The 26,692-nt window shown below is 41.4% G+C and overlaps 4 protein-coding genes across 4 annotated transcripts; all 4 read right to left on the minus strand.

Moving 5' to 3' along the window:
* Window positions 1–2,792: 2,792 nt before the first annotated feature.
* On the minus strand, window positions 2,793–4,211 carry LOC115783968 (ferritin, middle subunit-like). Its single transcript, XM_030734988.1, has 4 exons — window positions 3,894–4,211; window positions 3,363–3,509; window positions 3,056–3,181; window positions 2,793–2,952 (listed from the first exon to the last, which is right to left on the minus strand). Exons 1-4 carry the CDS (start codon window positions 3,993–3,995, stop codon window positions 2,797–2,799), a joined length of 531 nt encoding a protein of 176 aa, XP_030590848.1. The 5' UTR covers window positions 3,996–4,211; the 3' UTR covers window positions 2,793–2,796.
* Window positions 4,212–10,006: 5,795 nt separating this feature from the next.
* On the minus strand, window positions 10,007–11,264 carry LOC115783971 (ferritin, middle subunit-like). The gene is made up of 4 exons (XM_030734992.1): window positions 11,163–11,264; window positions 10,608–10,754; window positions 10,311–10,436; window positions 10,007–10,233 (listed from the first exon to the last, which is right to left on the minus strand). The coding sequence occupies exons 1-4, from the start codon at window positions 11,262–11,264 to the stop codon at window positions 10,078–10,080; spliced, it is 531 nt and encodes a 176-aa protein (XP_030590852.1). The 3' UTR covers window positions 10,007–10,077.
* A 3,992-nt stretch (window positions 11,265–15,256) lies between these two features.
* On the minus strand, window positions 15,257–17,654 carry LOC115783969 (ferritin, middle subunit-like). The gene is made up of 4 exons (XM_030734990.1): window positions 17,538–17,654; window positions 15,933–16,079; window positions 15,628–15,753; window positions 15,257–15,516 (listed from the first exon to the last, which is right to left on the minus strand). Exons 1-4 carry the CDS (start codon window positions 17,637–17,639, stop codon window positions 15,361–15,363), a joined length of 531 nt encoding a protein of 176 aa, XP_030590850.1. The 5' UTR covers window positions 17,640–17,654; the 3' UTR covers window positions 15,257–15,360.
* A 6,756-nt stretch (window positions 17,655–24,410) lies between these two features.
* On the minus strand, window positions 24,411–26,692 carry LOC115783970 (ferritin, middle subunit-like). The gene is made up of 4 exons (XM_030734991.1): window positions 26,404–26,692; window positions 25,073–25,219; window positions 24,775–24,900; window positions 24,411–24,670 (listed from the first exon to the last, which is right to left on the minus strand). Exons 1-4 carry the CDS (start codon window positions 26,503–26,505, stop codon window positions 24,515–24,517), a joined length of 531 nt encoding a protein of 176 aa, XP_030590851.1. The 5' UTR covers window positions 26,506–26,692; the 3' UTR covers window positions 24,411–24,514.

Raw genomic sequence — 26,692 nt, forward strand, 5'->3', positions numbered from 1 at the left:
CCCCCTTCTGTGTTAATCTTTGCAGTATGGCTCACTGACAGCTACTTACTGACCACCTACACGTCAAAAAAGAGGGGAAACCCTCTTTAAGAGACAATTCATGTAGTGACTTTATTTTATATTGGAAGTATGTCAGGACAATTACTTTATGGCACTAATTTCCATTTATTGATTTCACCTGCTTTAAAGACTGTAGTTATCACCTTAGGCAGTATTATGTTTAAGGACTCCAAATTTGACCTATAAAAGCTCAGGCTCTCTGAGTGGGCTCTAATCTGCTAACACAATGAAGGGATGTTGACTCGTTATCCTCTTTGAAACACAAAAGGGGTTGAAAGTAGGTGAATTACAGCATAAAATCTATGGATGCCAGCCGTGGTGGTTTTGTCCTTTTTCTTTGGCTAACAAAAATCTAACGATGACAGTCAACAAGAATATACACTCATATTTTTACACACTTTATTTGTTAGTTACATAATAAGGCATCATTATCATCATATAGTATATATTCTTTGCTGTACCCTTTGGATTTTGTTTTTTGTGCCTGTGTAAATATCTGTTTCAAAACCAAACTGGAACCTGTCAGGGTGCACTCTGCCTCTCACTCAGTGTCACCTAAAAAGAAATATCAAACATTAATTAAAGTCATTACAACACTTGTGAAAGCTTTTATATACAGTAACAAATATAATTTTAAACATTAGAAAAAAAATTCTTCATAACCATCTCACAGACGTATCTTTGTATTTGGATGCTTTCAGTACTGCTGGTATTTGTTTAGACTCTCTCCAGTTGATCTTTCTGAGTTTACTTCAAGAGTTACTTCCTCCAAACCAGCAACATGTTTATTAGATCCCATTCCTACAAAGAAATACTTCCAATTATTGATGCTTCAATCATAAATATGATCAATCTGTCTTTATATACCACATGCTTTTAAGGTGGCTGTAATTAAACCGCTACTTAAAAAGCCGTCACTTGACACAGCTGTCTTAGCTAATTATAGGCCAATCTCCAACCTTCCTTTTCTCTCAAAGATTCTTGAAAGAGTAGTTGTAAAACAGCTAACTGATCATCTGCAGAGGAACGGTTTATTTGAAGAGTTTCAGTCAGGTTTCAGAATTCATCACAGTACAGAAACAGCATTAGTGAAGGTTACAAATGATCTTCTTAGAGCCTCTGACAGTGGACTCATCTCTGTTCTTGTCCTGTTGGACCTCAGTGCAGCTTTTGATACTGTTGACCATAACATTTTATTACAGAGATTAGAGCTTGCTATAGGTATTAAAGGTACTGCACTGCAGTGGTTTGAATCATATTTATCTAATAGACTCCAATTTGTTCATGTAAATGGGGAGTCTTCTTCACACACTAAGGTTAATTATGGAGTTCCACAGGGTTCTGTGCTAGGACCAATTTTATTTACACTATGCATGCTTCCTTTAGGCAGTATTGTTAGAAAGCATAGCATATCTTTTCATTGTTATGCAGATGATACTCAGCTTTATCTATCCATGAAGCCAGGTGACGCACATCAATTAGTTAAACTGCAGGAATGTCTTAAAGACATAAAGGCCTGGATGACCTCTAATTTCCTAAGTTCTTGTACTCGGCCCCACAAATCTTAGAAACATGGCGTCTAGCCAGATACTTACTCTGGATGGCATTACCTTGGCCTTTAGTAACACAGTGAGAAATTTTGGAGTCATTTTTGATCAGGATTTGTCCTTCAATGCACATATTATAGAAATACGTAGGACTGCTTTTTCACATTTGTGCAATATTTCTAAAATTAGAAACATCCTTTAACTTTTAGTTCATTTTTTCAGCACGTGATTGACAGATGTAAAAGTCATGCATTATGGACTTGTAGTTATGTAGGGAAAAACCATACCGCAAGTTTAATGTTAACCTTACCTGATATGCTAGCAGGGGCTGTAAACGTTTTATCAAGTAATCTGCTGGGCTCAGTGAATCAGTTAATTGTTGGATGCTTATCACAACTTCATGTGATGCTTTTTTCATCTTTTTCGTTTCTTCCAAAAAATACACTAATACTGTCACATTGTGTTATCTTGTTCTCACCATGGCAATGATACTTATTTTATGATAGACGCAAGAACTGATTTCACTATGCAGTACTGAGCTTCTCCAGCAGATGGAGATGGTGCATTGCAAAACCCATCAGTAACAACTCAGATTTCTAACAAATTAAGGGAAAACCCAGGCATTTTGGTCTTGAGTGCTGCCCATCTTCCCCAGTTTGATGTTCAAGCCGAACGACATCATGCCAATTGATTAGGATGCTCCCATGTGATTGGCTGATATTGCATTAAACTGATCGCTGTACTGAGTACAATGTACTTGTAAATATTTCTAAACCATTGGAAAAGCTGTAAAGCCTTTTAAACTCATTTGACATCACTGACAAGTTTAAGTGTAATGTAGTGATGCCATTTGACTGAATCATTTGACTTAACTAGTTAAGTCAAATGATTCATATAGTTGAGTCATAGATGCAGACAGACCAAAAATCCAGCTCAAAATGTTTATTCAGAGTAGATCAGAAACAAGTGTCACAGCTTAGAAGCAGAGACATAGCCTGATAACAATCCATCTCACCATGTGACATTTAACACAAAAACACCACAACATACAAGAACTGATGCCAGTTTCATAGGTTAGCAAATCAGGAAAGAAATTATTCTCAGTGAAACAGCTGGAGCAGAAGTGTGTTTAGTTAAAAGCCTGCGTTGTTAACATTTTTGCTCCAGGATCACTTCTAGGTCTTGGCATTTAGCTCTTTCCATCCAGAGTGTGCTTGTCAAACAGGTACTCTGCCATCTTGTTGGTGTGGGCATCCATGCGGGTGAGGTTAGTGATGTGGTCACCCAGCTTCTTGATGGCCTTCACCTGCTCATCCAGGTAGTGGCTCTCCAGGAAGTCACACATCTGGGGGTGGGAACAATTAAAGTTATTTGGTGACTTGATAAAAATATCCACAGCATGAACTAATTTCAGTGTTTAACCCAAAACTCGTTCCTCTTAAACTCACATGTGGGTCATTATGTTGAGAAGCCAGCTTGTGCAGGTCCAGCAGAGCCTGGTTGACATTCTTCTCCAGCTGCAGAGCACACTGCATGGCCTCCAGCCCACTGCCCCACTCGTCACGCTCAGGTTTCTAAACAACAACAACAACAACAACAACAACTCTGTTAGAAACTGAAAGCTTGTTTAAAATCTGTGTACACATTACACACTAACCAACGAGTACAAGTGTGATAACACTGCACATTAATCTCCAGTTTCTGGGTTAGACTGGATGCAGTAAGGCATGTCAGAACAGGTCTGTTTGTACTGACCTTGATGTCCTGGAGGAAGATGCGCCCTCCTCTCTTGTTCTGGAAGGACAGCAGCTTCTCAGCATGCTCCCTCTCCTCATGGCTGTTCTCCTTGAAGAAGTGGGAGAACCCTGGCAGGGCCACATCATCACGGTCAAAGTAGAAGGCCTGTGAAATGAGACAGAGGCAGTTATTAGTACACAGCACCAATTATTAGTCAGCCAACAAAACAAAAAAAAAAAAACACCCTTGTGATAAACAGTAGTTATGCGGCCAGACAGCGGTCTGCACGAGTGACAGTTTAGGCCAAGATAACTGCTGAGTTGGAGACAAAGGAAAAGGCAGCCTAAGCATGACTCAGCATTTTTGTATTCAGGGAAGTGGGTGGGGAAAATACACTCCTTACCTGGCAACCTGCCACCTGTGCTAAACCACCAAGGAACAACAAGTTACTACTGATACCGTTCATTACTGAATTCAGCTTTACTTTTGGTGACTGCAGCTAGTACAGCAGAGAATAAATCTATGAACAGCACATGAAATTTTACTCACCATAGAAGTGTAGGTGTAAGACGCAAACAGCTCCATGTTGACCATCCGGTTGATGGCGGCCTCGCAATCGCGGTGGTAGTTCTGACGCACCTGGGACTCCATTTCGGCTGGTGTTTCTTGTGCTTTTTATTAACAAAAAACGGTACAAAAATAAAGCTTAGCGTCGACTTTATCTGTAGTGTTCAAGTAGAAAAGGATTTTTGGCTTCCGGAACGTAAAGTAGATGAAATGGAAATCGGGGCGAAGAGAAGAAGTTCCGTTCAAACACTGTTGAAGCAAGAACTCCTCAAAGGCTTCTTCCCTGGTATGAAATGGCAGAGGAGCAGGTCCCTGTATTTATATGCCACACAGACCTCGTGACAGACATGACGTAAGTTTCCACCAATCACTGAGCCCCGGCATCGATAACAACTGTGACAGAGGATGAAGTTGCATTTCTTTGTCTCCTAATTCACGGAAATCTGAGCGCTAACCCTTAATGTTTGATGTGACCTGCTGACAGTCAGTCACATGCAGTGACGAAGCATTTTCTGTATTTCAACAGGCAGCAAAATGTGTAAAATATGTAAAGATTTTATCTCAAAACACACGAAGACTCGCACATACACATATTACATCACTATTTGAATGTCCGTCACGAAGCCTGGAGAACTATTCCTGAAGACTCCTTGAAGAAATGTCAAGAAGGCTTTGCTGAAGAATAAAGGCGGTCACAACAAATATTGACTTTCAAGCTGATTTTGCCGTATATATAGCCTACTGTATGTTTGCAGACGTTTCCATAAATTTATGCACCTATTTTCCTAACAAAATATAAAGAAATGAGAGGTGGCTACTTTATCGTACTCTTGCCTAGCACATGAAACCACCATAAACTGAAGCTGATTTACTCCATAATTGCAACACATGCTATCTAAAATCTGCTGATACAGCCAAAGTGTTTTTTTTTTTATTGCAGTGCTCAATACCACAGCACTGTTGACAGACCTCACCAGCAGAAGTAGAGCTTCTCAGGCTCAAACACTACTACTGCTAGAAAAAACAAAACACGAAGAAAATAAGAAATATATTTAAGTACACCCATTTTTATATCAATCTATTTATATAAAACTTTTTTTTTTTTTTATTTGATTGAATTGGTCCTTCAAGAGTCTCATTGCAGCAGAAGAATGTTTAGTTTCATCAAGTGCAATACAATCTCAGATACTTAATCTATTCTATGGAAAATGCAAGTGTGTGGAAATTCACCAATGATGCATCTTTCAGGCAAAACCCAAAACACACACAGCAGGCTTCAAGCTTCATCTTCATACAATCATAAATAGCTGTTCTATATGTTTAGCTTGCTTATGTTTTTACATCAATCAGCACTACAGGACAACATCAGTTAACCTGCAGCACTGCGAGCCACCCCAGGTGGACTCTGAGAGACCTGCCAGTCTGAACAGATGTGCCATAAAGCATGAGGACAGACTCTTCATTTTATTTGCTGCATCCTTTCAGCATCATTTTCCAGTGATAAAGTGAATGTAGCCCAAACTACTGCTTTTATTTCTCTGGAGAGAGTTTTAGTGTGGGCAAATATCAGTAAGAAAAAGGAAAATGTTCCGTCTATAAGGAAAAACACAAATTCAATTTTGTCAGAAAATTCAAAATCATTAAAGTTGTGAATTTTTTTACTGCACAGCAGGGGTAAGAAAATTATAATCTGAAAAGTTATAAAAAAATTTTGATAAATAATGGAGTAAAAACACAATTTGCCACTTCTATCTGAAGAAGAAGTATAAAGTTCCATAGAATGAGGGCATCAAGTACCTCAAATTTTGGAAAATATACTCGGTCACGTGTCAACCCAACATACACCTCTGGTTCAGGTCTTACAACTAAACATTGCCATCCTGCATGAAAAATTGTCAATGTTAGTAAAACATTATCACAGCACAGAGACAACAATCTTCAAGTGTTGTGTGAAAAATGAAGGACACAACAGAGAACAGGGTAAGAAAGGACAGGCTGAAGGCAGATCCAATCAGTACACACTCATCACTGTGCTAAAAAGCACTGTAAGCTGTCCTGTGTTGACTATGTTTGCCTGCAATAACACATAAGCACTTGTCATCAAGTGGCTACACTTACCTTATTTTCCACATTCTCACACATTAAAAACTGACTGAGAACGTTTGTTGTCTTTATTTTGTGCACATCACATAAGTTAACGAGTACGTGCTGTACCATCAGGTTCAGCATTTTGCTGTGTCATTGCTGTGACTCAGCATTCCTCGGTCTTCCTGTTTCTCTGTTCTGTTTTGTGCCGCAGAGGCCATGAGAGGAGGATACCTCGTGACAATGTGACACTGGAAGCTAACCTCAGTGCTCTGCTGGATGGAACCGGTTTGAGAAAACGAAACAGGAACAAGAACGAAAGAAAGAAGCAACAGTGTAACTGAGTTACTGAAACCGTGTTTTTGACCAAACATCTGTGTGAATTAGTAGCAACTAAGTAAAGAAATGTATTAAAATAACATTATGTACAGGAGAATTCCCAAAAACTGCATGTTTCTTCTCCATTAACTGTTCCAAATGAAAGGAATGTGTTTTTCTCAGCAGTGTTTTAATAAATAGAAAGAAACACAAAGTTTTAATTATAACATTGATGGCAGCATAACTCAGTGCATGCAGACATGGTTAAGATGACCTGCTGGAGTTCAAACCGAGAATCAGAATGAGGAAGAAAGATGATTTAAGTGATTCTGACTTTGACGTTGTTGTTGGTCTGAGTATTTCAGAAACTGCTGATGTACTGGTTTAACCACCTTTAGGGTTTACAGAGAATAGTCTGATAAAGAGAGGATATCCAGGGAGCGGCAGTTCTCTGGGTGAAAATGACTTGTTGATGTCAGAGGTCAGATAGCATAGGTCAGACTGCTTTGAGCCCATAGGAAGGCAACAGTAAGTCAAATAACCACTTGTCACAACCAAGAGAGGCAGAATAGCCTCTCTGAATGCACAGCATGTCAAACCCTGAAACAGATGGACTACAGCAGCAGCAGTTGACCACACCGCGTGCCACTCCTGTCAGCTAAGAATGGGAAACTGAGGCTACAGTTTGCACAGGCTCAGCAAAACTATACAATACAACACTAGAAAAGCTTTGTATGGTTTGATGGGTCTCAAGTTCTGCTGCAGCATTCAGGTGGTAGGACAGAATTTGTCATAAATATCCTGAAAGCATGAATTCATCCTGCCTCGTATCAGTGGGTCAGCATGGTGGTGGTGTAATGGTGTGATATTTTCTTGGTGTACTTTGGGTCCCCTTGGAAAAAACTGAACATTGTTTAAACTCCACGACCTACCTGAGTACTGTTGCTGATCATGTACATCCCTCTATGAGCACTGTGTCCCCATCTTCTGATGGCTGCTTCCAGCAGGATATCAGACCATGTTCCAAAGCTCAAATCACCTCAAACTGGTTTCTTGAACACGACAGTGAATTCACTGTATTCACACGGCCTCCACAGTCAACAGATCTCAATCCAACAGAGCACCTTTGGGATGTGGTGGAGCAGGAGATTCACATCATGGATGTTCAGCTGATAAATCTGCAGCAGCTGTGTGATGCTGTCATGTCTCTGAGGAATGTTTCCAGCACTTGTTGCATCTGTACTATCAAGAATTAAAGCAGATCTGTGTATTGCCAACTCATAACAACAGTTGCCTCAAAGGACATTTATAATGTAAAGACTGTACAGTATAAGAGAGAAAACCCCAACAAACTATGAGCAAGCACAGTAAGGAGGAAGAATTCACTTTTAATAGGAAGAGACCTCCAGCAGATCCAGGATCACGGTCATCTGCCATGATTGGACAGGGTGTGAAACATATGATCTAGTATACCAAAGAAGGTTTGCAATGTGCAGCTGCGGTATATCTACTCATTATTTTTTTTTAAATGAAGGAAAGTACAGTCACGTTTCAGTGTCACATTTTTTCAAAACTCTGTTGGGAAGAGCCAGAGACATTGATCACATCAGCACACTGGATTTACTCATTTAAGAAGCTATAATGTGATCCAATATGTGCAGCAGAAGCACAGAAGCAAATGTCATTCAAAGAATTCTAAATTCAAGTCTATGTGAGAATTCTGTATAAGCTTTAAAAATCTTATTTGGGGGGCAAAATATTTTCTGTCAGATCTGACTGATTAACTTCAAAATAACTGCCCACAGGTGGCGCTGCCAAGTGGCAAGATTGCCTCTGTGAAGACTTTAACTGCACTAAAGAATAATAGACTTAAGTCCAATGCTAACATGCTTACAATAACAACGCATACTAGTATTAGCTACAATCTACATTTACAACCAGTTTTGATGACAGTCTTTTTCAACATGAATTCAGTATTTTAATTTTTTTCTGATTGTCAGACCTGTAGAACTTTTTCAAAGATGTACTTTGAAAGAGACGTGAAATAAACACAAACGGATAACAAGTTTCATTCAGATTGGCCCACCTGTTAAGGAGGAGAGAGGGTAGATAATATATATGCAAGAATATACTACGATCATTATAGTAAGAAGATATCAGTCTCTGTAAAGACGCACATTTGAAAACTTGTTTTGTTTCACAATGTGAACTTGGAAACAAATAAATTTCACTGGGAATGTTTTTGCACCACAGAATAGGAAGTGCACTTCCATGGCTACAAGTTACAGTATTATTGTGCAGCAAAGCACACACGGTACAGGAACTCTGTGTAGCTGGATCGACACACAGGATATTTTTTTGCTTTTATTGCTGAGTCACTGAAGGATCTATAAGGCTTCTATGGTTTCGAGTTGCAAAATGAAAAATTCAACTGAGATATTTCAACGAAACAATGACGAGAACAACATGATGATTTCACACCTGTGATTTCAGTCCAGTTAAATCAGGCTCAGGCTGGTTTTCCCCTTTGGTGTTTTATGATTCAGATGTTAACACAATAATCAGCACACAGAAGTGGACCCTAACAAATGAACCAAGATCCTTCAGAAGTACCAGGTGTGCAAACTTAAGCTAAATGCCTGAAATGCTCGATATGTGATTGCCCATAGTTGCGTGGAAGATGCCAGCTTGTCTGCAAATACTCGCCATTTACTGAGCTGTAGAGAAACTTGGAAAAAGTGAGATCCAAACCAGAAACAGTGCGTAAAATATTCACTGTTACATGTCAGTAGATTTCAGATTGCAGTCAGCTGAGTTCTGCTTTCTTCCGCTCCCAATTCAAGTGCACGATCCTAGCTACAGTGGCTGCTAGAAACAAATTTTAATCAGCCAAGAGAGATCGATAACATTAAATCTAGACTGTATCCCATAACAGCCATGGCCATGTTTCTACTACTGTTTGTGTAAAAAAAAAAAATTGTACACACCATATTTGAATAATATCAACACTTAGCACTAAATCAGGAAATCAAAAACAGATAGGGCCAATTAACTATTTTGCTGTATTTTACATTTTTACCCCCGAGTCACCTCAAAAACTATGGTCACTGTTCATCTGGATCCACCCCAGATCCAGATGTTTCCCTCAGCTGTCAGTACCGGGTGAGAAGTGGCCACCTTTATTTTCTCTGGAGGAGTTTGTAAAACTTTGAGAAAGGAGTCTGATACGAGACAAGGAGTCAGTGAAGCTCACTTCTGATCGATGACAGCGATACTGAGGTTGAGGCTATCCTGAACTTTCTCGAGTCAAAAATGTGAGATCAGCAGACTCCATGACACCAATTGGCCCGCCAGTGAAGTTACTAGATGGGTCACACTGGCAGCAACATAAGTTTGAAACCGTATTTCTTTACAATTTGAATAATAAACTTTGTACACATGACTTTTGACATAAATATAATTCAGAACATATAAGTCATAGATGCAGACAGACCAAAACTCCAGCTCAAAATGTTTATTCAGAGTAGATCAGAAACATTTAAGTGTCACAGCTTAGAAGCAGAGCCATAGCCTGATAACAATCCATCTCACCATATGACATTTAACACAAACACCACAACATACAAGAACTGATGCCAGTTTCATAGGTTAGCAAATCAGGAAAGAAATTATTCTCAGTGAAACAGCTGGAGCAGAAGTGTGTTTAGTTAAAAGTCTGTGTTGTTAACATTTTTGCTCCAGGATCACTTCTAGGTCTTGGCATTTAGCTCTTTCCATCCAGAGTGTGCTTGTCAAACAGGTACTCTGCCATCTTGTTGGTGTGGGCATCCATGCGGGTGAGGTTAGTGATGTGGTCACCCAGCTTCTTGATGGCCTTCACCTGCTCATCCAGGTAGTGTTTCTCCAGAAAGTCACACAGCTGGGGGTGGGAACAATTAAAGTTATTTGGTGACTTGCTGAATATCCACAGCATGAACTCGTTCCTCTTAAACTCACATGTGGGTCATTATGTTGAGAAGCCAGCTTGTGCAGGTCCAGCAGAGCCTGGTTGACATTCTTCTCCAGCTGCAGAGCACACTGCATGGCCTCCAGCCCACTGCCCCACTCGTCACGGTCAGGTTTCTAAACAACAACAACTCTGTTAGAAACTGAAAGCTTGTTTAAAATCTGTGTACACATTACACACTAACACAACAAGAAGAGTACAAGTGTGATAACACTGCACATTAATCCCAGTTTCTGGGTTAGACTGGATGCAGTAAGGCATGTCAGAACTGGTCTGTTTGTATTGACCTTGATGTCCTGGAGGAAGATGCGCCCTCCTCTCTTGTTCTGGAAGGACAGCAGCTTCTCAGCATGCTTCCTCTCCTCATGGCTGTTCTCCTTGAAGAAGTGGGAGAACCCTGGCAGGGCCACATCATCACGGTCGAAGTAGAAGGCCTGTGAAATGAGACAGAGGCAGTTATTAGTACACAGCACCAATTAAACGCAATTAAAGCGGGCAGACAGCCGTCTGCGCAAGTCACGACCAGGGCTGGTCTGGCATTCCAGACATTTACCTGGTGAGCCAACAGCTCAATATAATTATTGAGCATAATATAATTATGCTCAGTTCCCTCTTCACCACAATGGACCAATGCAGTATACACATCACTGCAGCCTCAGCCCCAATCCATATGTTAATCTCTCGCTCCTCTCTCCCTTCACTCATGAACAAGACCCCGAGATACTTAAAGTCCTCCACTTGGGGCGGCAACTTGTTCCTGACATATATATATATATATATATATATATATATATATATATATGAAAAATATACATTCATAGCACACATTAAATTTTGCTCACCATAGAAGTGTAGGTGTAAGATGCAAACAGCTCCATGTTGACCATCCGGTTGATGGCGGCCTCGCAGTCGCGGTGGTAGTTCTGACGTACCTGGGACTCCATTTCAGCTGGTGTTTCTTGTGCTTTTTATTAGTAAAAAACGGTACAAAAATAAAGCTTTGTGTCGACTTTATCTGTACTGTTCAAGTAGAAAAGGATTTTTGGCTTCTGGACTGCGAAGTAGTTGAAACAGAAAGCAGGACGAAGAGAAGAAGTTCCATTCAAACACTGTCAAAGCAAGAACTCCTCAAAGGCTTCTTCCCTGGTATGAAATGGCAGAGGAGCAGGTCCCTGTATTTATATGTCACACAGATCTCAAGACAAACATGACGTAAATTTCCGCCAATCACTGAGCCCCGGTATCGATAACACTTGTGATCAAGGATGAAGTTGCATTTCTTTATCTCCTAATTCATTGAAATCTGAGCTCTAACCTTTAATGTTTAATGTGACCTGCTGACAGTCAGTCACATGCAGTGATGAAGCATTTTCAGTATTTTAGCAGGCTGCAAGCAAAATGTGTCAAATATGTAAAGATTCATCTGAAAACACATGTAAATAAAGACTTGCTAATTTATATGAGAACCTATTATCAATAGTGTGATACACACAAATTTGTTTAATATTTACAGTATGGCGCAAAGGCCTTGATGAACAGTATCCCGAAAATCACGTCCTAGGAAGTCATAGGAAAAATGGGAAAAATCCAGCAAAGATCTGACACAGGATCTGAGAGATTCATCTGACCCTTGAATTGATCCATCTACCATTCACTGAAGCTGACAGGGACTAGAAAAACAGTATATTTCTCCCATATTGGCTTCTCTTTTTCTGCTCCCTGCTAAATACAGAATTGAATTAAAATCCTTCTTCTCAAATAAATGGTCTTGAATAATCAGGCCCCATCTTATATTAAAGACAGCATAGTAACACATCACCCCAATAGAGCACTTTGCTCTCAGACTGCTGGCTTACTTGTGGTTCCTAGGATATTTGAGAGCCTTCAGCTTTCAGGCTCCTCTTCTGTGGAACCAGCTCCCAGCTTGGATTCAGGAGACAGACACCCTCTCTGTTTTTAAGATTAGGCTTAAAGCTTTTCTTTTTGATCAAGCTTATAGTTAGGGCAGGATCAGGTGACCCTGAACCATCCCTCCGTTATGCTGCTATAGGCCTAGAAAGCTGTTGGGGGGGGATTCCCATTTCCCAATACTTGTAGATGAGTGTTCTTTTTTCACTCTGTTTATACCCCACTCTGCATTTAATCATTAGATATTATTAATCTCTGACTCTCTTCCACAGTTTGTGTTTTGTTTTGTCTCTCCCCCCTCACCCCCAACCTGTCGTGGTAGGTGACTGCCCCTCCCTGAGCCTGGATCTGCTGGAAGTTTCTGCCTGTTAAAGGGGAGTTTTCCTTCCCACTGTCACCAAGTGCTTGCGCATAGGGATTCGTTTTGACTGTTTTGGTTTCTCTGTAAGTATTGTAGGGTCTTTACCTTACAATATAAAGTGCCTTGAGTGACTGTTGTGATTTGGTGCTATATGAATAAAACTGAATTGCACTGCATCGCGTTGAGTGGAAGCTGTTCCTAGGACTGCGCTCTTCTGGACAGAGATCTTAAATGTCATTCCTGGAATCTGTTGTAGCCACTCTCCTAATTTGAGGCTCTGCCCCGAGTGTTCCAGTTACCACAGGGACCACTGTTGCCTTCACCACATCCTCTCTAGCTCTTCTCTCAGCCCTTGGTATTTATCAAACTTCTCGTCTTCCTTCTTCTTGATGTTCCCATTATTTGGTATTGCTAAATCTATCACTATGGCTTTCTTCCTCTGCTTGTTCACCACTACTATGTCAGGTTGGTTAGCCATCACCAGTTTGTCTGTCTGTATCTAGACATCCCACAGGATCTGCTCTTTCTCCTCTGGAGTTACTGCCAATTCATTGTGGGACCTGCTCGTGTATTGAACCATGTGTCTTTTCATCTTAGCCACTATGATGCCTGCTTGACTGGAGCTTCCGTGTTGTGCTGAGTCAGGTTACTGGCCGGTAGTTGGATGGGGCCGGTCCCTTCTGGGGATCAGGACTGTCTGGCCTTTGGTTAGCCATTCCGGGTCCATCTTATCCATTAGCAGCTTGTTCATTTGTGCTGCCAGGCACTCATGGAGTGCAGTCAACTTCTTTAGCCAGTAGGTGTGAATCATGTCAGGTCTGGTGCTGTCCAAGTTTTGATATGTGAGACTCTTTCTTGAATATCTGCCACTGTGATGGTTACTGGAGCCTGTTCAGGGAGGTAACTGCAGTCTGCTCTCAGATCCACTAACCACTAAGCATTGGCGTGCTCTTCCAGTATTGTCCAGCCTTGATGGGGGGCTGTTCTCATATTGTTACCCTGCCACAGAGAGTATACAATGGATGGTTCTTCTCCTGACTTCTGTCTCTCTAGTATACCTGTTCAAGCGGGTAGCCAAGGCTGTGAGTCTGTCCTGTCCTCTTTCTTACATCTTTCTCCATCTGAGTGAAGTTTTCGCTCATTCTTTTCTCTCCCTGGAAATACAGCAGCTGTTCGTTTAGGTAGCAGACACACTGTGTGACAAACTGCATTCACGTTTTGTGTGTTTGCCGATACTTGTTGAGCATTTAGAAACATTGCATTTATAATTACCTGCAACACGTTACTCCCTTTATTTTTTCTCCTCTTCAGTAGCGTTAGCTAAGATGCTGGAAGTACAACTTACGGACACTGGTGTAACCGGTGGCTTCTTCTTTCGCTCTCTGTATTGTGTTGAATAATGATGGGCCGGACCACCAAGTTGTAATAAAACAACATATTCCGGTTAGGGTTGGATCTCTAAGCCCCGCTCCCGCCAAATGCAACAGGAAAAGGGGGGAGGGTGAGGTTGGAAACTGCTCCTTACAGAGGAGTTGTTCCAGAAAAACAAACGTAGGGGTACAGAAGACAATAACAAATGAAAGGTCCCGCACACCAACCAGAGTTATCCAAAAACGTCAGGTAAACTAAATTAGCAAATAATTTTTGTGGAATTCTATATAAATAAACATGAAAATAACAGATAGAGAAAGGACATAACTCTAAACAATATTAACAAAGAATTGGTATTGTTACATTGGCACTCAGTCCAGCCCACTGTAACCCCTGCTTATAGCGCTATAAATGATACAGAAATTAAATGGTGTTGCCTCTTTAATCTCTTTGAATGTGATAATCCCCAGGGATAGAGTATACGCCAATAGGATTGTCTCTTATGTGTTATTGTTCTGCCATTTAGGCTCAGGTCATTTGATGTTTGATGGGCAGTGACCGGAAATAAAAACTTCTCTCAGACGTGTTAAACCTAAAGTAACTGTAGTCTGTAGTCTTTCAAAAATGTAACGAGTAGAAAGTACAGATATTTGTAGGGAGTAAAAGTAAAAAGTAGTCAGAAAAATAAATACTCAAGTACAGTACAGATACCTGAAAAACCTACTTAAGTACAGTAACAAAGTATTTGTACTTTGTTACTTCCCACCTCTGCCAACCATCAGAACACAAAGTCAAATATGTTCCTGATTCTGACACTCAGTCTGAACTTCAGCAGCATGTCTAAATGCACTGAGTTTCTGCCATGTGATTGACTGATCAGATGTTTGCATTAATCTGTTCAATAGTTGTATCCTATAAATAATTTGTACTTTGTCAATATTTCAACACTACTGCACCAGCTCCAAGGCCTTCTGAATTCGGAAGAAACCATAAATCAAACCAGCTTTCTCAAACCATAATCTGACAGGGTGCACAGTGTAATAATGTAGTGACACCACTTAGTCTGTAGACTGATTGCTCAAGTTAAGTCACTAAAATGATTCATATAGTTGAGTCATAGATGCAGACAGACCAAAAATCCAGCTCAAAATGTTTATTCAGAGTAGATCAGAAACAAGTGTCACAGCTTAGAAGCAGAGACATAGTCTGATAACAATCCATCTCACCATGTGACATTTAACACAAAAACACCACAACATACAAGAACTGATGCCAGTTTCATAGGTTAGCAAATCAGGAAAGAAATTATTCTCAGTGAAACAGCTGGAGCAGAAGTGTGTTTAGTTAAAAGCCTGCGTTGTTAACATTTTTGCTCCAGGATCACTTCTAGGTCTTGGCATTTAGCTCTTTCCATCCAGAGTGTGCTTGTCAAACAGGTACTCTGCCATCTTGTTTTTGTGGGCATCCATGCGGGTGAGGTTAGTGATGTGGTCACCCAGCTTCTTGATGGTCTTCACCTGCTCATCCAGGTAGTGTTTCTCCAGGAAGTCACACAGCTGGGGGTGGGAACAATTAAAGTTATCTGGTGACTTGCTAAATATCCACAGTATAAACTAATTTCAGTGACTGCAGTGTTTAAACACAAAACTCGTTCCTCTTAAACTCACATGTGGGTCATTAAGTTGAGAAGCCAGCTTGTGCAGGTCCAGCAGAGCCTGGTTGACATTCTTCTCCAGCTGCAGAGCACACTGCATGGCCTCCAGCCCACTGCCCCACTCGTCACGCTCAGGTTTCTACACAACAACAACTCTGTTAGAAACTGAAAGCTTGTTTGAAACTTTGTGTACACGTTACACACTAACACAGCAAGGGTAAGGGAACACGTGTCATTAAAGTGCGCATTAATCCCAGTTTCTGTTAGACTCGATGCAGCAAGGCATGTTACAACAGGTCTAGATCCATTTTTACTGACCTTGATGTCCTGGAGGAAGATGCGCCCTCCTCTCTTGTTCTGGAAGGACAGCAGCTTCTCAGCATGCTCCCTCTCCTCATGGCTGTTCTCCTTGAAGAAGTGGGAGAACCCTGGCAGGGCCACATCATCACGGTCGAAGTAGAAGGCCTGTGAAATGAGACAGAGGCAATTATTAGTACAAAGCACCAATTATTAGTCAGCCAAAAAAAAAAAAAAGCATTCTGAAAAGCTATTAATACAGCCAGACAGTGGTCTGGTACAAGCCATGACCAGGGCTGGACTGGCGTACCAGGCATTTACCTGGTGGGCCAACAGCTCAATATAATCTTTTTTCCTTATCTAATTATATAGGCTACGAGCTGGCTTGAAGGGCTGCTGCCTGCCAGCCCTGCAAGCACTGACATCAGCCCATTTGTTCATTTTCATTACACCAGAATTCTCAATCTCTTAAAGCAACCAACCACTCCTCTACCATCCCTGTGCAATCATGCAGAACAGTTTGTTATGGAAGAAGCTGTTGATAACTATGGACAAACAAAAGAGAAAAGGTGGAGCTGACAAACTAAAAGAGAAAAAGAAAAATAAGAAATTGAAATCAAAATGTGGCAAATTAACCAAAATGTTGGTGTCCTTGCTGCTGCTACACTAAAATTAGTACTAGTAACTAGAAACAAGCCCTCACAGTCTCAAGAGACTGCTGTTGCTAGCACTAGCTGTGAAGAAGTGCAAGAGGAAGGACAGCAGTCCTAGCAAGACAGTGAAGAGGAGACGAGAAACATGTAATTAATGTGGTAAGATAGTAGATGGAACATAATTAGGAATGGACACATTCAAGTAAAATGATTGATTACTTGACTATGAGCTGCTGCTCATAGTTAAAATATTGCTTTTAATTGTCACATTGTGCACTGCAGTGGAACTAAGCTGTCCTAATCCAGTGGTTCTCAAACTTTTCCCATAATGTCCCATTTTGAAGGATGAAATCTTCTCATGACCCACGTGAAGAGCGGTTCCCTCAGTGGTGAAGCAGCGATACAATGGCTCTATGTACACAACAGTTACAGTGGACAGTTTAGCTAGTCGCTGTGCTAACTTACATGCTAACATTTCCTTGTTCCGCTATTCAATATTTGTTCCCCATGACTTTTCTCCCACCTGTCATAAGATGTCCTAACTCGACAACAATGGTATCAACCACATTAAGAGAGAAACGGTTCCAATAGCAATAATCAAACATTGGACTGGTACAAAAAAAAGATTATTGTATCAGTCCAGACCTGTCATGCCAGATAGTTTATTTGGTTTTGTCCAAGATAATTACTGAGATAAAAACAAAGGAAAAAGTAACCTTAGCATGACAGTGTTTATGTGTTCCGTGAGGTGGGTGGGATGAAAATACACTACTTACCTGGGAACCTGCCCACCTGTGATAAACCACCAAGAAACAACAAGCTAATACTGAGACCTTGCATAACTGAATTCAGCAAAATTAAACTCTTCACTTTTAGCTACTGCATAATAATAGAACTCCGACATTAAGCTGGTAAAGATGAGAATAAAACTATGAAAGATATACATGAACATCACACATGAAATTTTGTTTACCATAGAAGTGTAGGTGTAAGATGCAAACAGCTCCATGTTGACCATCCGGTTGATGGCGACCTCGCAGTCGCGGTGGTAGTTCTGACGCACTTGGGACTCCATTTTAGCTGGTGTTTCTTGTGCTTTTTATTAACAAAAGATACAAAAATAAAGCTTTGCAAAGTAGTTGAAGTAGAAATCGGGGTGAAGAGTAGAAGTTCCGTTCAAACACTGCTGAAGCAAGAACTCCTCAAAGGCTTCTTCCCTGGTATAAAATGGCAGAGGAGCAGGTCCCTGTATTTATATGCCAAGCAGACCTTGTTACAGACATGACGTAAGTTTCCACCAATCTCTGAGCCCTGGTATCTATAACAACTGTGACAGAGGATGAAGTTGCATTTCTTTGTCTCCTAATTCATGGAAATCTGAGCGCTAACATTGAATGTTTAATGTGACCTGCTGACAGTCAGCCACATGCCATGACAAAGCATTTTCTGTATTTTAACTGGCAGCAAGCAAAATGTAAAAAATACATAAAAATTTTATTTCAAAACTTGTATATGAAAACTTGCTGATGCACATGAGAGCCTATCATTACTGGTATGATAGACACTAATTTATTACAGTATTTTGCAAAAGCTTTGAGCCATACCTTTCTAAATTTTGCTTCCAAGGAGCCAGACTTTCTTGTAATTTTTAAAAATGGTCTTGAGCAGTAGTTCTCCAAGCTTTCTGGAGGTCTTTCAAAGTTTTTCTTTGGACATTGGCTGCTTTTTCCCTCATTTTCAGATTTGAAGAAATTTGAGGAAACTGGACAAGGAAGTCCCAGGAAGTCATAAGAAAATTCAAGCAATGACCTGACACAGGACCTGAGAGGTGCATGAGGCCATTCGGTTGATCCATCTACTTTTCACTGAAGCCTCATCAGAAATGGTGTCAGTGGAAGGGTGGCTGTCAAAAAGCCAATCTTAAGGATGGGCAACAGAGAGAAAAGGCTGAGGTAATTACACAAGAACATGACTAAAAATCAGTGGTAAGAAGGTGTGAATCCAGATTTGAAATTTTTGTTCAAATCATCATCAATATGTATGGAGGAGGTCAGAAGAGCGGTATGAAGGTGAGTGTCTACGATGTTACAGTGTAGACTCTGTCATGGTTTGGGGCTGCATTTCAGCCAGTGGTGTTAGGGATCTTGTGAAAATTGATTACCATCAGATTTCGATCCACCGTGCAATACCATCTGGAAACCATCTTACTGGTGACTGTTAATTCCACCTTCCTTTAATGTCCTCCATGCTGATCAGAAGTTGACTTCCATCTGCACTCTTCACTGGTGCATGGCATTGCTTCTTGAATTGTAGATGGCCTTCTGACCACAGAATAGTTGATGTGAGTTGTTCTTGTCAGCCATCTCTTGCAGTTCTTCTGCTTTCATACTCCACCGCTTGTCCTTCATTGCTTTAATCTCTCTTTACACTTTGGCCTTGATTCTCTTGAAGGATGCTTTTGTGGATGCTGAATTCACTTGGAGATGTTTGCTGTATGTTTTCTGCTTCTACACAAGTAAAGGCTGGATGGCTTCCTTGTGTTTTTCTTCTAGTTTGGCCAAGAATTTCTTCAGCTGTAGGGTAGGCAGTTTCTTTCAGCATTTTGCAGAGTTTTTCAACATGGTTACTGTTGACTTCATTTTCATCCAAAGCAGCTGTGATGGCTGAGGCCAGTCTCTCCAGTTGTTCTTGGCTCTTGAGCTTGCTCACATCCAGTTTCTTGGCCGTTAGCTTTGCTGATTTCTTTTGTCTTGGAAAACCAGCTTGAGTCTAAATTGAGAGCACACCATGTAGTAGTCAGTTGAGCATTCTGCACCCCTCATGGGGTTTTTTGACAGGACTTCTGAAATCCCCATCTTGTGGGTAATGGTGTTGTCAAGCAGGTGAGGGTGTTGGGATCTTTAGTGCTTCAATTCAATTTCAATTCAATTCAATTCAATTTCAATTCAATTCAATTCAATTTTATTTATATAGCGCCAAATCACAACAAACTGTCGCCTCAAGGCGCTTTGTATTGTGGGTAAAGACCCTACAATAATACAGAGAAAACCCAACAGTCAAAACGACCCCCTATGAGCAGCACTTGGCGACAGTGGAAAGGAAAAACTCCCTTTTAACAGGAAGAAACCTCCAGCAGAACCAGGCTCAGGGAGAGGCAGTCATCTGCCGCGACCGGTTGGGCTGAGGGGAGAGAAAGACATGCTGTGGAAGAGAGCCAGAGATTAATATCAATTAATGATTAAATGCAGAGTGGAGTATAAACAAAGTAAATAAGGTGAATGAGAAACAGTTCATTATGTGAACCCCCCAGCAGACTAGGCCTATAGCAGCATAACTAAGGGATGGTTCAGGGTCACCTGATCCAGCCCTAACTATAAGCTTGATCATAAAGGAAAGTTTTAAGCCTAATCTTAAAAATAGAGAGGGTGTCTGTCTCCCGAATCCAAGCTGGAAGCTGGTTCCACAGAAGAGGCGCCTGAAAGCTGAAGGCTCTGCCTCCCATTCTACTCTTAAGTATCCGAGGAACCACAAGTAAGCCAGCAGTCTGAGAGCGAAGTGCTCTGTTGGGGTGATATGGTACTATGAGGTCTTTGAGATAAGATGGTGCCTGATTATTCAAGACCTTGTATGTGAGGAGAAGAATTTTAAATTCTATTCTAGATTTACAGGGAGCCAATGAAGAGAAGCCAATATGGGAGAAATATGCTCTCTCTTTCTAGTCCCTGTCAGTACTCTAGCTGCAGCATTTTGGATCAGCTGAAGGCTTTTCAGGAAGCTTTTAGGACAGCCTGATAATAATGAATTACAATAATCCAGCCTAGAAGTAATAAATGCATGAATGAGCTTTTCAGCATCACTCTGAGAAAGGATGTTTCTAATTTTAGAAGAAGAAGAAGAAGAAACAGCCTTTATTGTCCCACAGAGGGGAAATTTGGGTGTAACAGCAGCCGCAGTTATTATAAATATAAATAAAGATATAATAATTCACACTATTAAGAAAAGAATATATATAAAATCAACAAACAATATTAACCTTTATACTACTAATAATAACACTATATACAATATACATGATGTGCCTGTGTGTTGAACCTTAACAGGCCGGACTATTTACAGTATATTATATATTATCCTACATTGTGTAGGCTATTGTGGTTTTTGTTGGGAGCAGTGATGGTTATACAGTCTTACAGCTGCTGGGAGGAAGGATCTGCGGTAACGCTCCTTCGTGCATTTAGGATGCAGCAGTCTGTCACTGAAGGAGCTCTCCAGCTCATCAACAGTTTCATGCATGGGATGGGAGACCTTGTCCATCAGTGATGTTATTTTGGTCAGAGTCCTTCTGTCTCCCACCACTTGCACTGAGTCGAGAGGACATCCTAGGACAGAGCTGGCTTTCCTGATGAGCTTGTCTATCCTCTTCCTCTCAGCTGTAGACAAGCTGCTGCTCCAACATACTGCTGCATAGAAGATGGCTGATGCCACCACAGAGTCATAGAAGGTCTTCAGGAGTGTCCCCTGCACTCCAAAAGACCTCAGCCTTCTCAGCAGGTAGAGTCTGCTCTGACCCTTCCTGTAGAGCGCATCAGTGTTATGAGTCCAGTCCAGTTTATTGTTTAGGTGAACACCCAGGTACTTATAAGAGTCCACTATCTCAATGTCCACTCCCTGGATGTTCACCGGTGTGCGCAAATGCAAAAAAGCGGTCCTACATATTTGTTTAATATGTGCATTGAAGGACATATCCTGGTCAAAAATGACTCCAAGATTTCTCATGGTGTTACTGGAGGCCAAAGTAATGCCATTCAGAGTAAGTATCTGGTTAGACACCATGTTTCTAAGATTTGTGGGGCCGAGAACAAGAATTTCAGTTTTATCTGAATTTAGAAGCAGGAAATTAGAGGTCATCCAGGCCTTAATATCTTTAAGACATTCCTGCAGTTTAACTAATTGATGTGCGTCATCTGACTTCAGCTTCCGTATGAAGTAGTTCTTTTCTGACTGGTTGAAGAAATATTGACGATACTCAGCATGCACTGAGTGCAGACATTCAGCAGTAGTTCACCACTGGAGTTCTTCTTCCCTTTCCCAGACTTCTCAATTGTGTCTTCGTAGGTGATGTGGTTGTTGTACACTCTTGCACTGAGGTCGTCTAAGATAAGAAGCCTGTCTTCTTTGGGTACTCTGTCCACAGTTTCAGTAAGGTTCTGGTAAAGTGCGTCTTTGTCTTCAGAGTACGTCATGGTTAATGCATAAACAGAGATCACCGACAGATGCTGCTGGTTGGCTGTTCTCACTCATATTCCAGTTGGTAATGATGGCAGCTTCTTGGCAATCCCATTAGAGTTAGCAAAGGGCACTTTTTTCATCTGTCCTGCCACTCCAGAAGAAGGTGTCCTTGTCCTTGTAACCTGGTTTCTTGCAGAGCATTTCAGTGTTATAGCAATCCAGTTCCTTCACAATAAGGGCCATGCATCTTTCAGATTGTGTGTCATTGTCAAACATAGTTTGGACATTCCAGGTAGTGACAGTTAGTTTCATCTTCTTGCTTTTCTTACTGCTACAGCGAAGACCTGCTGATCACTGTGAAGAAGCCAGATTGTTCTAGGGAAGCTTTTTTTACCGCACCTTTTCTAGGGGCTTTTCTTTCCAAAGCAGGCTGTTATTCCTAAATAGGGCAGCCTGGACACCCACACTGCTGCCTCGGTTTACTGTTACCCATATCAACAGTTGAGCTGCAAATCTCAAATGTGACCCACCTGTGTGCAGGAATCTTGGTAGCAGATTCCATTTTCTTAGGCCTGGCTTCTCTCCCCTTCTTGGATAGTGCTCTGCACTGTAGGTAAGACAGGTGGAGTTGTGCCCACTGTTCTTCCTCTCTGGAGCTCAAAGCCGAGTGTCTAGTGATGCACAGATGTGCCACAGACTTGGCTGAAATGGAGGTTGCCCCACAGCGACAGCTGTCTTGCCTAGTGATGCCATGCGCTGACCATCTCTGGTTCCTCCACATGCCATCTGGTGGTGTCCCATTGACCTCATGGTTCTTCTGGCACAGAGCACCAAGGACACCCTGCTGCAAGCATCCATGGAGGCAGTTTAGAGACATGCCATTGTCTATATATAGATAAATATGATGTACTGGCAACATTACTTTCTTTGAAACAGTAGGTTGGATGTTTGGATATTGGCCAAGGCATACATCCAGTAAGGGTCCCCATACTACCCAAGCCTTCCAAGGAACATGAGTGAGAGGTACATAACTGAAGCTGTACTAGTTTGGATGTGACCTGGTCCATGTCAGGTGTTGAGGAACAAGGACGTATTGGGAAATTTTCCTGGCTAGAAGCCTGTCTTCACTCTCATCAAAATACAAGAGAAAGTGATGTATTTCCTTAAAAATATGATTAAAAAAAACATAAACAACACAGGCTGTTGGCTATAAATTGCTAATACTACCCAGTCATATGTAAAGTGCTAATGCTGATATGTGACCCACTTCTCACTGGGACACAAACTTCAATACAGGAGCATTAAATTTAGGTCAGAGCAATGAGTAATATCACAAACTAGCCACCTCCCATTACCAGTTTTAATTCACTTTTTATATGAATAAATATAAAAAACAACTAAACTAAAAATAAACAACTGAACAACTAGTAGCTCAGTGTTCCAACATCCACAAGAAGCAACTGCTATCGCAACTAGAGATTGATGCTATGGCAAGGGGGAGTGAGGACTTCAGGTCAGGGGAGAGATGTCATCATCCCCACATTCTAACATTGGGTACCAAGCCTCAAGAATGACTGGCTAAGCTAGAAATCTGGACCCTCCATGGCTGATAAGCAAGACTACGAGAATGTACCCTCTGAAAGTCTACTAGTAGATGTGAATGCAGCGACCATCAACAAAAATCCTTGAGAAGCTTGACAATGAGATGAACTGCCACAGGGAGCAGTACCCTCCATGGAGAAGGAGACTAGAAGCCAAAATCAAGGCAGCATGGAGGGAAGTTAGCCAACTCTCAGAGCTAGAGAAATAAGAATAAGAAATAAAGCAAGCTGTCCATACCTGAGGATGCTCACAATGTTCGCTTGGGACTCCCACCATGTGACAAGAAAATATCCCCCATTACACCAGCAGTGCCATATCCCCACCAGTAGCACCATCAATCATTTATATGAGGCAGGATGGATCCATGGTTGCATGTTGTTTATGTGAAGTTCTGACCCTACCATCTGAATGTTGCATCAGAAATCAAATCATCAGACAAGGTGTAATTTTTCCAGTCTTCTGTTGTCCAATTTTGGTGAGCCCAGGGAATTGAAGCCTCAGTTTCCTGTTCTGACAGGAGTGGCACCTGATGTGGTCTTCTTCAGTTGTAGCCCATCTGCTTCAAGGTGTGACAAGGTGGGCATTCAGAGATTCTCTCCTGTGTGAGTGGTTATTTGAGTTATGGTGGCCTTTCTGTCAGCTTGAAGCAGTTGTGACCATTCTTCTCTGAACTCTGGCATGAAAAAAGGCCTTCTGAATTCAAAAGAAACCATAAATCAAACCGTCTTTCTCAAAACTATAATCTGACAAAGTGCACAGTATAATGTAGTAACGCTACTTAGTTTGTAGACTGATTCCTCAAGTTAAGTCACTAAAATGATTCATATAATTGAGTCATAGATGCAGGCACACCAAAACTCCAGCTCAAAATGTTTATTCAGAGTAGATCAGAAACAAGTGTCACAGCTTAGAAGCAGAGCCATAGCCTGATAACATCCATCTCACCACGTGACATTTAACACAAAGACACCACAACATACAAAAACTGATGCCAGCTTCATAGGTTAGCAAATCAGGAAAGAAATTATTCTCAGTGAAACAGCTGGAGCAGAAGTGTGTTTAGTTAAAAGCCTGCGTTGTTAACATTTTTGCTCCAGGATCACTTCTAGGTCTTGGCATTTAGCTCTTTCCATCCAGAGTGTGCTTGTCAAACAGGTACTCTGCCATCTTGTTTTTGTGGGCATCCATGCGGGTGAGGTTAGTGATGTGGTCACCCAGCTTCTTGATGGCCTTCACCTGCTCATCCAGGTAGTGTCTCTCCAAGAAGTCACACATCTGGGGGTGGGAACAATTAAAGTTAATACTTGGCAATTTGCTAAATATCCACAGCATGAACTAATTTCAGTGTTTAACCCCAAGCTCTTTCCTCTTAAACTCACATGTGGGTCATTAAGTTGAGAAGCCAGCTTGTGCAGGTCCAGCAGAGCCTGGTTGACATTCTTCTCCAGCTGCAGAGCACACTGCATGGCCTCCAGCCCACTGCCCCACTCGTCACGCTCAGGTTTCTACACAACAACAACAACTCTGTTAGAAACTGAAAGCTTGCTTAAAATCTGTGTACACATTACACACTAACGCAGCCAGAAGAGTACGTGTGATAACACTGCACATTAATCCCAGTTTCTGGGTTAGACTGGATGCAGTAAGGCATGTCAAAACAGGTCTGTTTGTATTGACCTTGATGTCCTGGAGGACGATGCGCCCTCCTCTCTTGTTCTGGAAGGACAGCAGCTTCTCAGCATGCTCCCTCTCCTCATGGCTGTTCTCCTTGAAGAAGTGGGAGAATCCTGGCAGGGCCACATCATCACGGTCAAAGTAGAAGGCCTGTGAAATGAGACAGAGGCAGTTATTAGTACACAGCACCAATTATTAGTCAGTCAAAAAAAAAACATTGTGACAAACGGCTGTACTGGTAGTCTAATATACCAGGTATTTACCTAGTGGGTGGATAGGTCAATATAATTTGTTTCCTTGTCTAATTATACAGGCTACAGGCTGGCTGAAGGGCCGCTGTGCACCAGCCCTACAAGCACTGACAGCCCATTCGTTGATCTTCATTACTGATTTCATCAGTATCATCAATCGATTGCCCAACCAAATCTCTTAATGCAACCAGCTGCTCCCCTACCCTCACTGCGCAATCTTGCACCTTGTAGAACAGTTTATTGTGGAAGAAGCTGTTGATAACAATGGACAAACAAAAGAGAAAAGGTGGAGCTTAAAAAGTAAACGACAAAAAGAAAAACTAGAAATTGATGGCAAAATGTGGCAAATTGACCAAAATGTTGCTGTCCTTGCTGCTGCTACACTAAAATTAGTACCAGTAACTAGTAACAAGCCCTCATAGTCTCAAGAGGCTGCTGTTGCTAGCACTAGCTGTGAAGAAGTGCAGGAGGAGGGACAGCAAGACAGTGATAAGGAGACGAGTAAGGTGTAATTAATGCGGTAAGAAAATAGATGGGACATAATTAGCAATGGAGCAATTCGAGTAAAATGATTGGTTACTAGACTATGAGCCACTGCTAATAACTAAAGTATAGCTTTTAATTGTCACATGCTGCACTGCAGTGGAACTAAGATGTCCTAACCCAACAACAACGGTACCAACGTCATTAACGAGAGAAACCATTCCAATAGCAATAATCAAACACTGGACTGGTACAAAAATCAAAAGATTGTTGTACGCCAGATAGTGTAGTCTGTTTGGTCCGAGATAACTGCTGAGCAAGAGACAAAGGAAAAGGCAACCTAAGCATGACGCAGCATTTTTGTATTCAGTGAGGTGGGTTGGGTGAACACACTCCTTACCTGGCAACCTGCCTCCTGTGATAGACCACCAAAGAACAACAAGCTGCTACTGAGACCGTTCATTACTGAATTCAGTGAAATGAAACCCTTCACTTTTAGTGACCATATTCCCAAGTCTGTAACTCTGGCATTAAGCTAGTACAGCTGAGAATAAAGCTTTGAAAAACATACATGAACATCATACATGAAATTTTGCTCACCATAGAAGTGTAGGTGTAAGACGCAAACAGCTCCATGTTGACCATCCGGTTGATGGCGGCCTCGCAGTCGGTGTGGTAGTTCTGACGTACCTGGGATTCCATTTCGGCTGATGGTTTTTGTGCGTTTTATTAATAAAAGATACAAAAATAAAGCTTAGCGTCGACTTTATCTGTAGTGTTCAAGTAGAAAAGGATTTTTGGCTTCCAGAAAGCAAAGTAGATGAAATGGAAATCGGGGCGAAGAGAAGAAGTTCCGTTCAAACACTGTTGAAGCAAGAACTCCTCAAAG

Source organism: Archocentrus centrarchus, chromosome 8 (assembly GCF_007364275.1).
Source record: "Archocentrus centrarchus isolate MPI-CPG fArcCen1 chromosome 8, fArcCen1, whole genome shotgun sequence".
Lineage (NCBI taxonomy): Eukaryota > Metazoa > Chordata > Actinopteri > Cichliformes > Cichlidae > Archocentrus > Archocentrus centrarchus.

Coding starts and splice junctions, on each gene's coding strand:
- LOC115783968 (XM_030734988.1), bottom strand. CDS start 3,995: ATGGAGTCCCAGGTGCGTCAGAACTACCACCGCGATTGCGAGGCCGCC. Junction 3,510..3,893: donor CTTACACCTACACTTCTATG/GTGAGTAAAATT, acceptor CTCATTTCACAG/GCCTTCTACTTTGACCGTGA. Junction 2,953..3,055: donor CTCAACATAATGACCCACAT/GTGAGTTTAAGA, acceptor TCCCACCCCCAG/ATGTGTGACTTCCTGGAGAG.
- LOC115783971 (XM_030734992.1), bottom strand. CDS start 11,264: ATGGAGTCCCAGGTACGTCAGAACTACCACCGCGACTGCGAGGCCGCC. Junction 10,437..10,607: donor TCTTCCTCCAGGACATCAAG/GTCAATACAAAC, acceptor GTTGTTGTTTAG/AAACCTGACCGTGACGAGTG. Junction 10,234..10,310: donor CTCAACATAATGACCCACAT/GTGAGTTTAAGA, acceptor TCCCACCCCCAG/CTGTGTGACTTTCTGGAGAA.
- LOC115783969 (XM_030734990.1), bottom strand. CDS start 17,639: ATGGAGTCCCAAGTGCGTCAGAACTACCACCGCGACTGCGAGGTCGCC. Junction 15,754..15,932: donor TCTTCCTCCAGGACATCAAG/GTCAGTAAAAAT, acceptor GTTGTTGTGTAG/AAACCTGAGCGTGACGAGTG. Junction 15,517..15,627: donor CTCAACTTAATGACCCACAT/GTGAGTTTAAGA, acceptor TCCCACCCCCAG/CTGTGTGACTTCCTGGAGAA.
- LOC115783970 (XM_030734991.1), bottom strand. CDS start 26,505: ATGGAATCCCAGGTACGTCAGAACTACCACACCGACTGCGAGGCCGCC. Junction 25,220..26,403: donor CTTACACCTACACTTCTATG/GTGAGCAAAATT, acceptor CTCATTTCACAG/GCCTTCTACTTTGACCGTGA. Junction 24,671..24,774: donor CTCAACTTAATGACCCACAT/GTGAGTTTAAGA, acceptor TCCCACCCCCAG/ATGTGTGACTTCTTGGAGAG.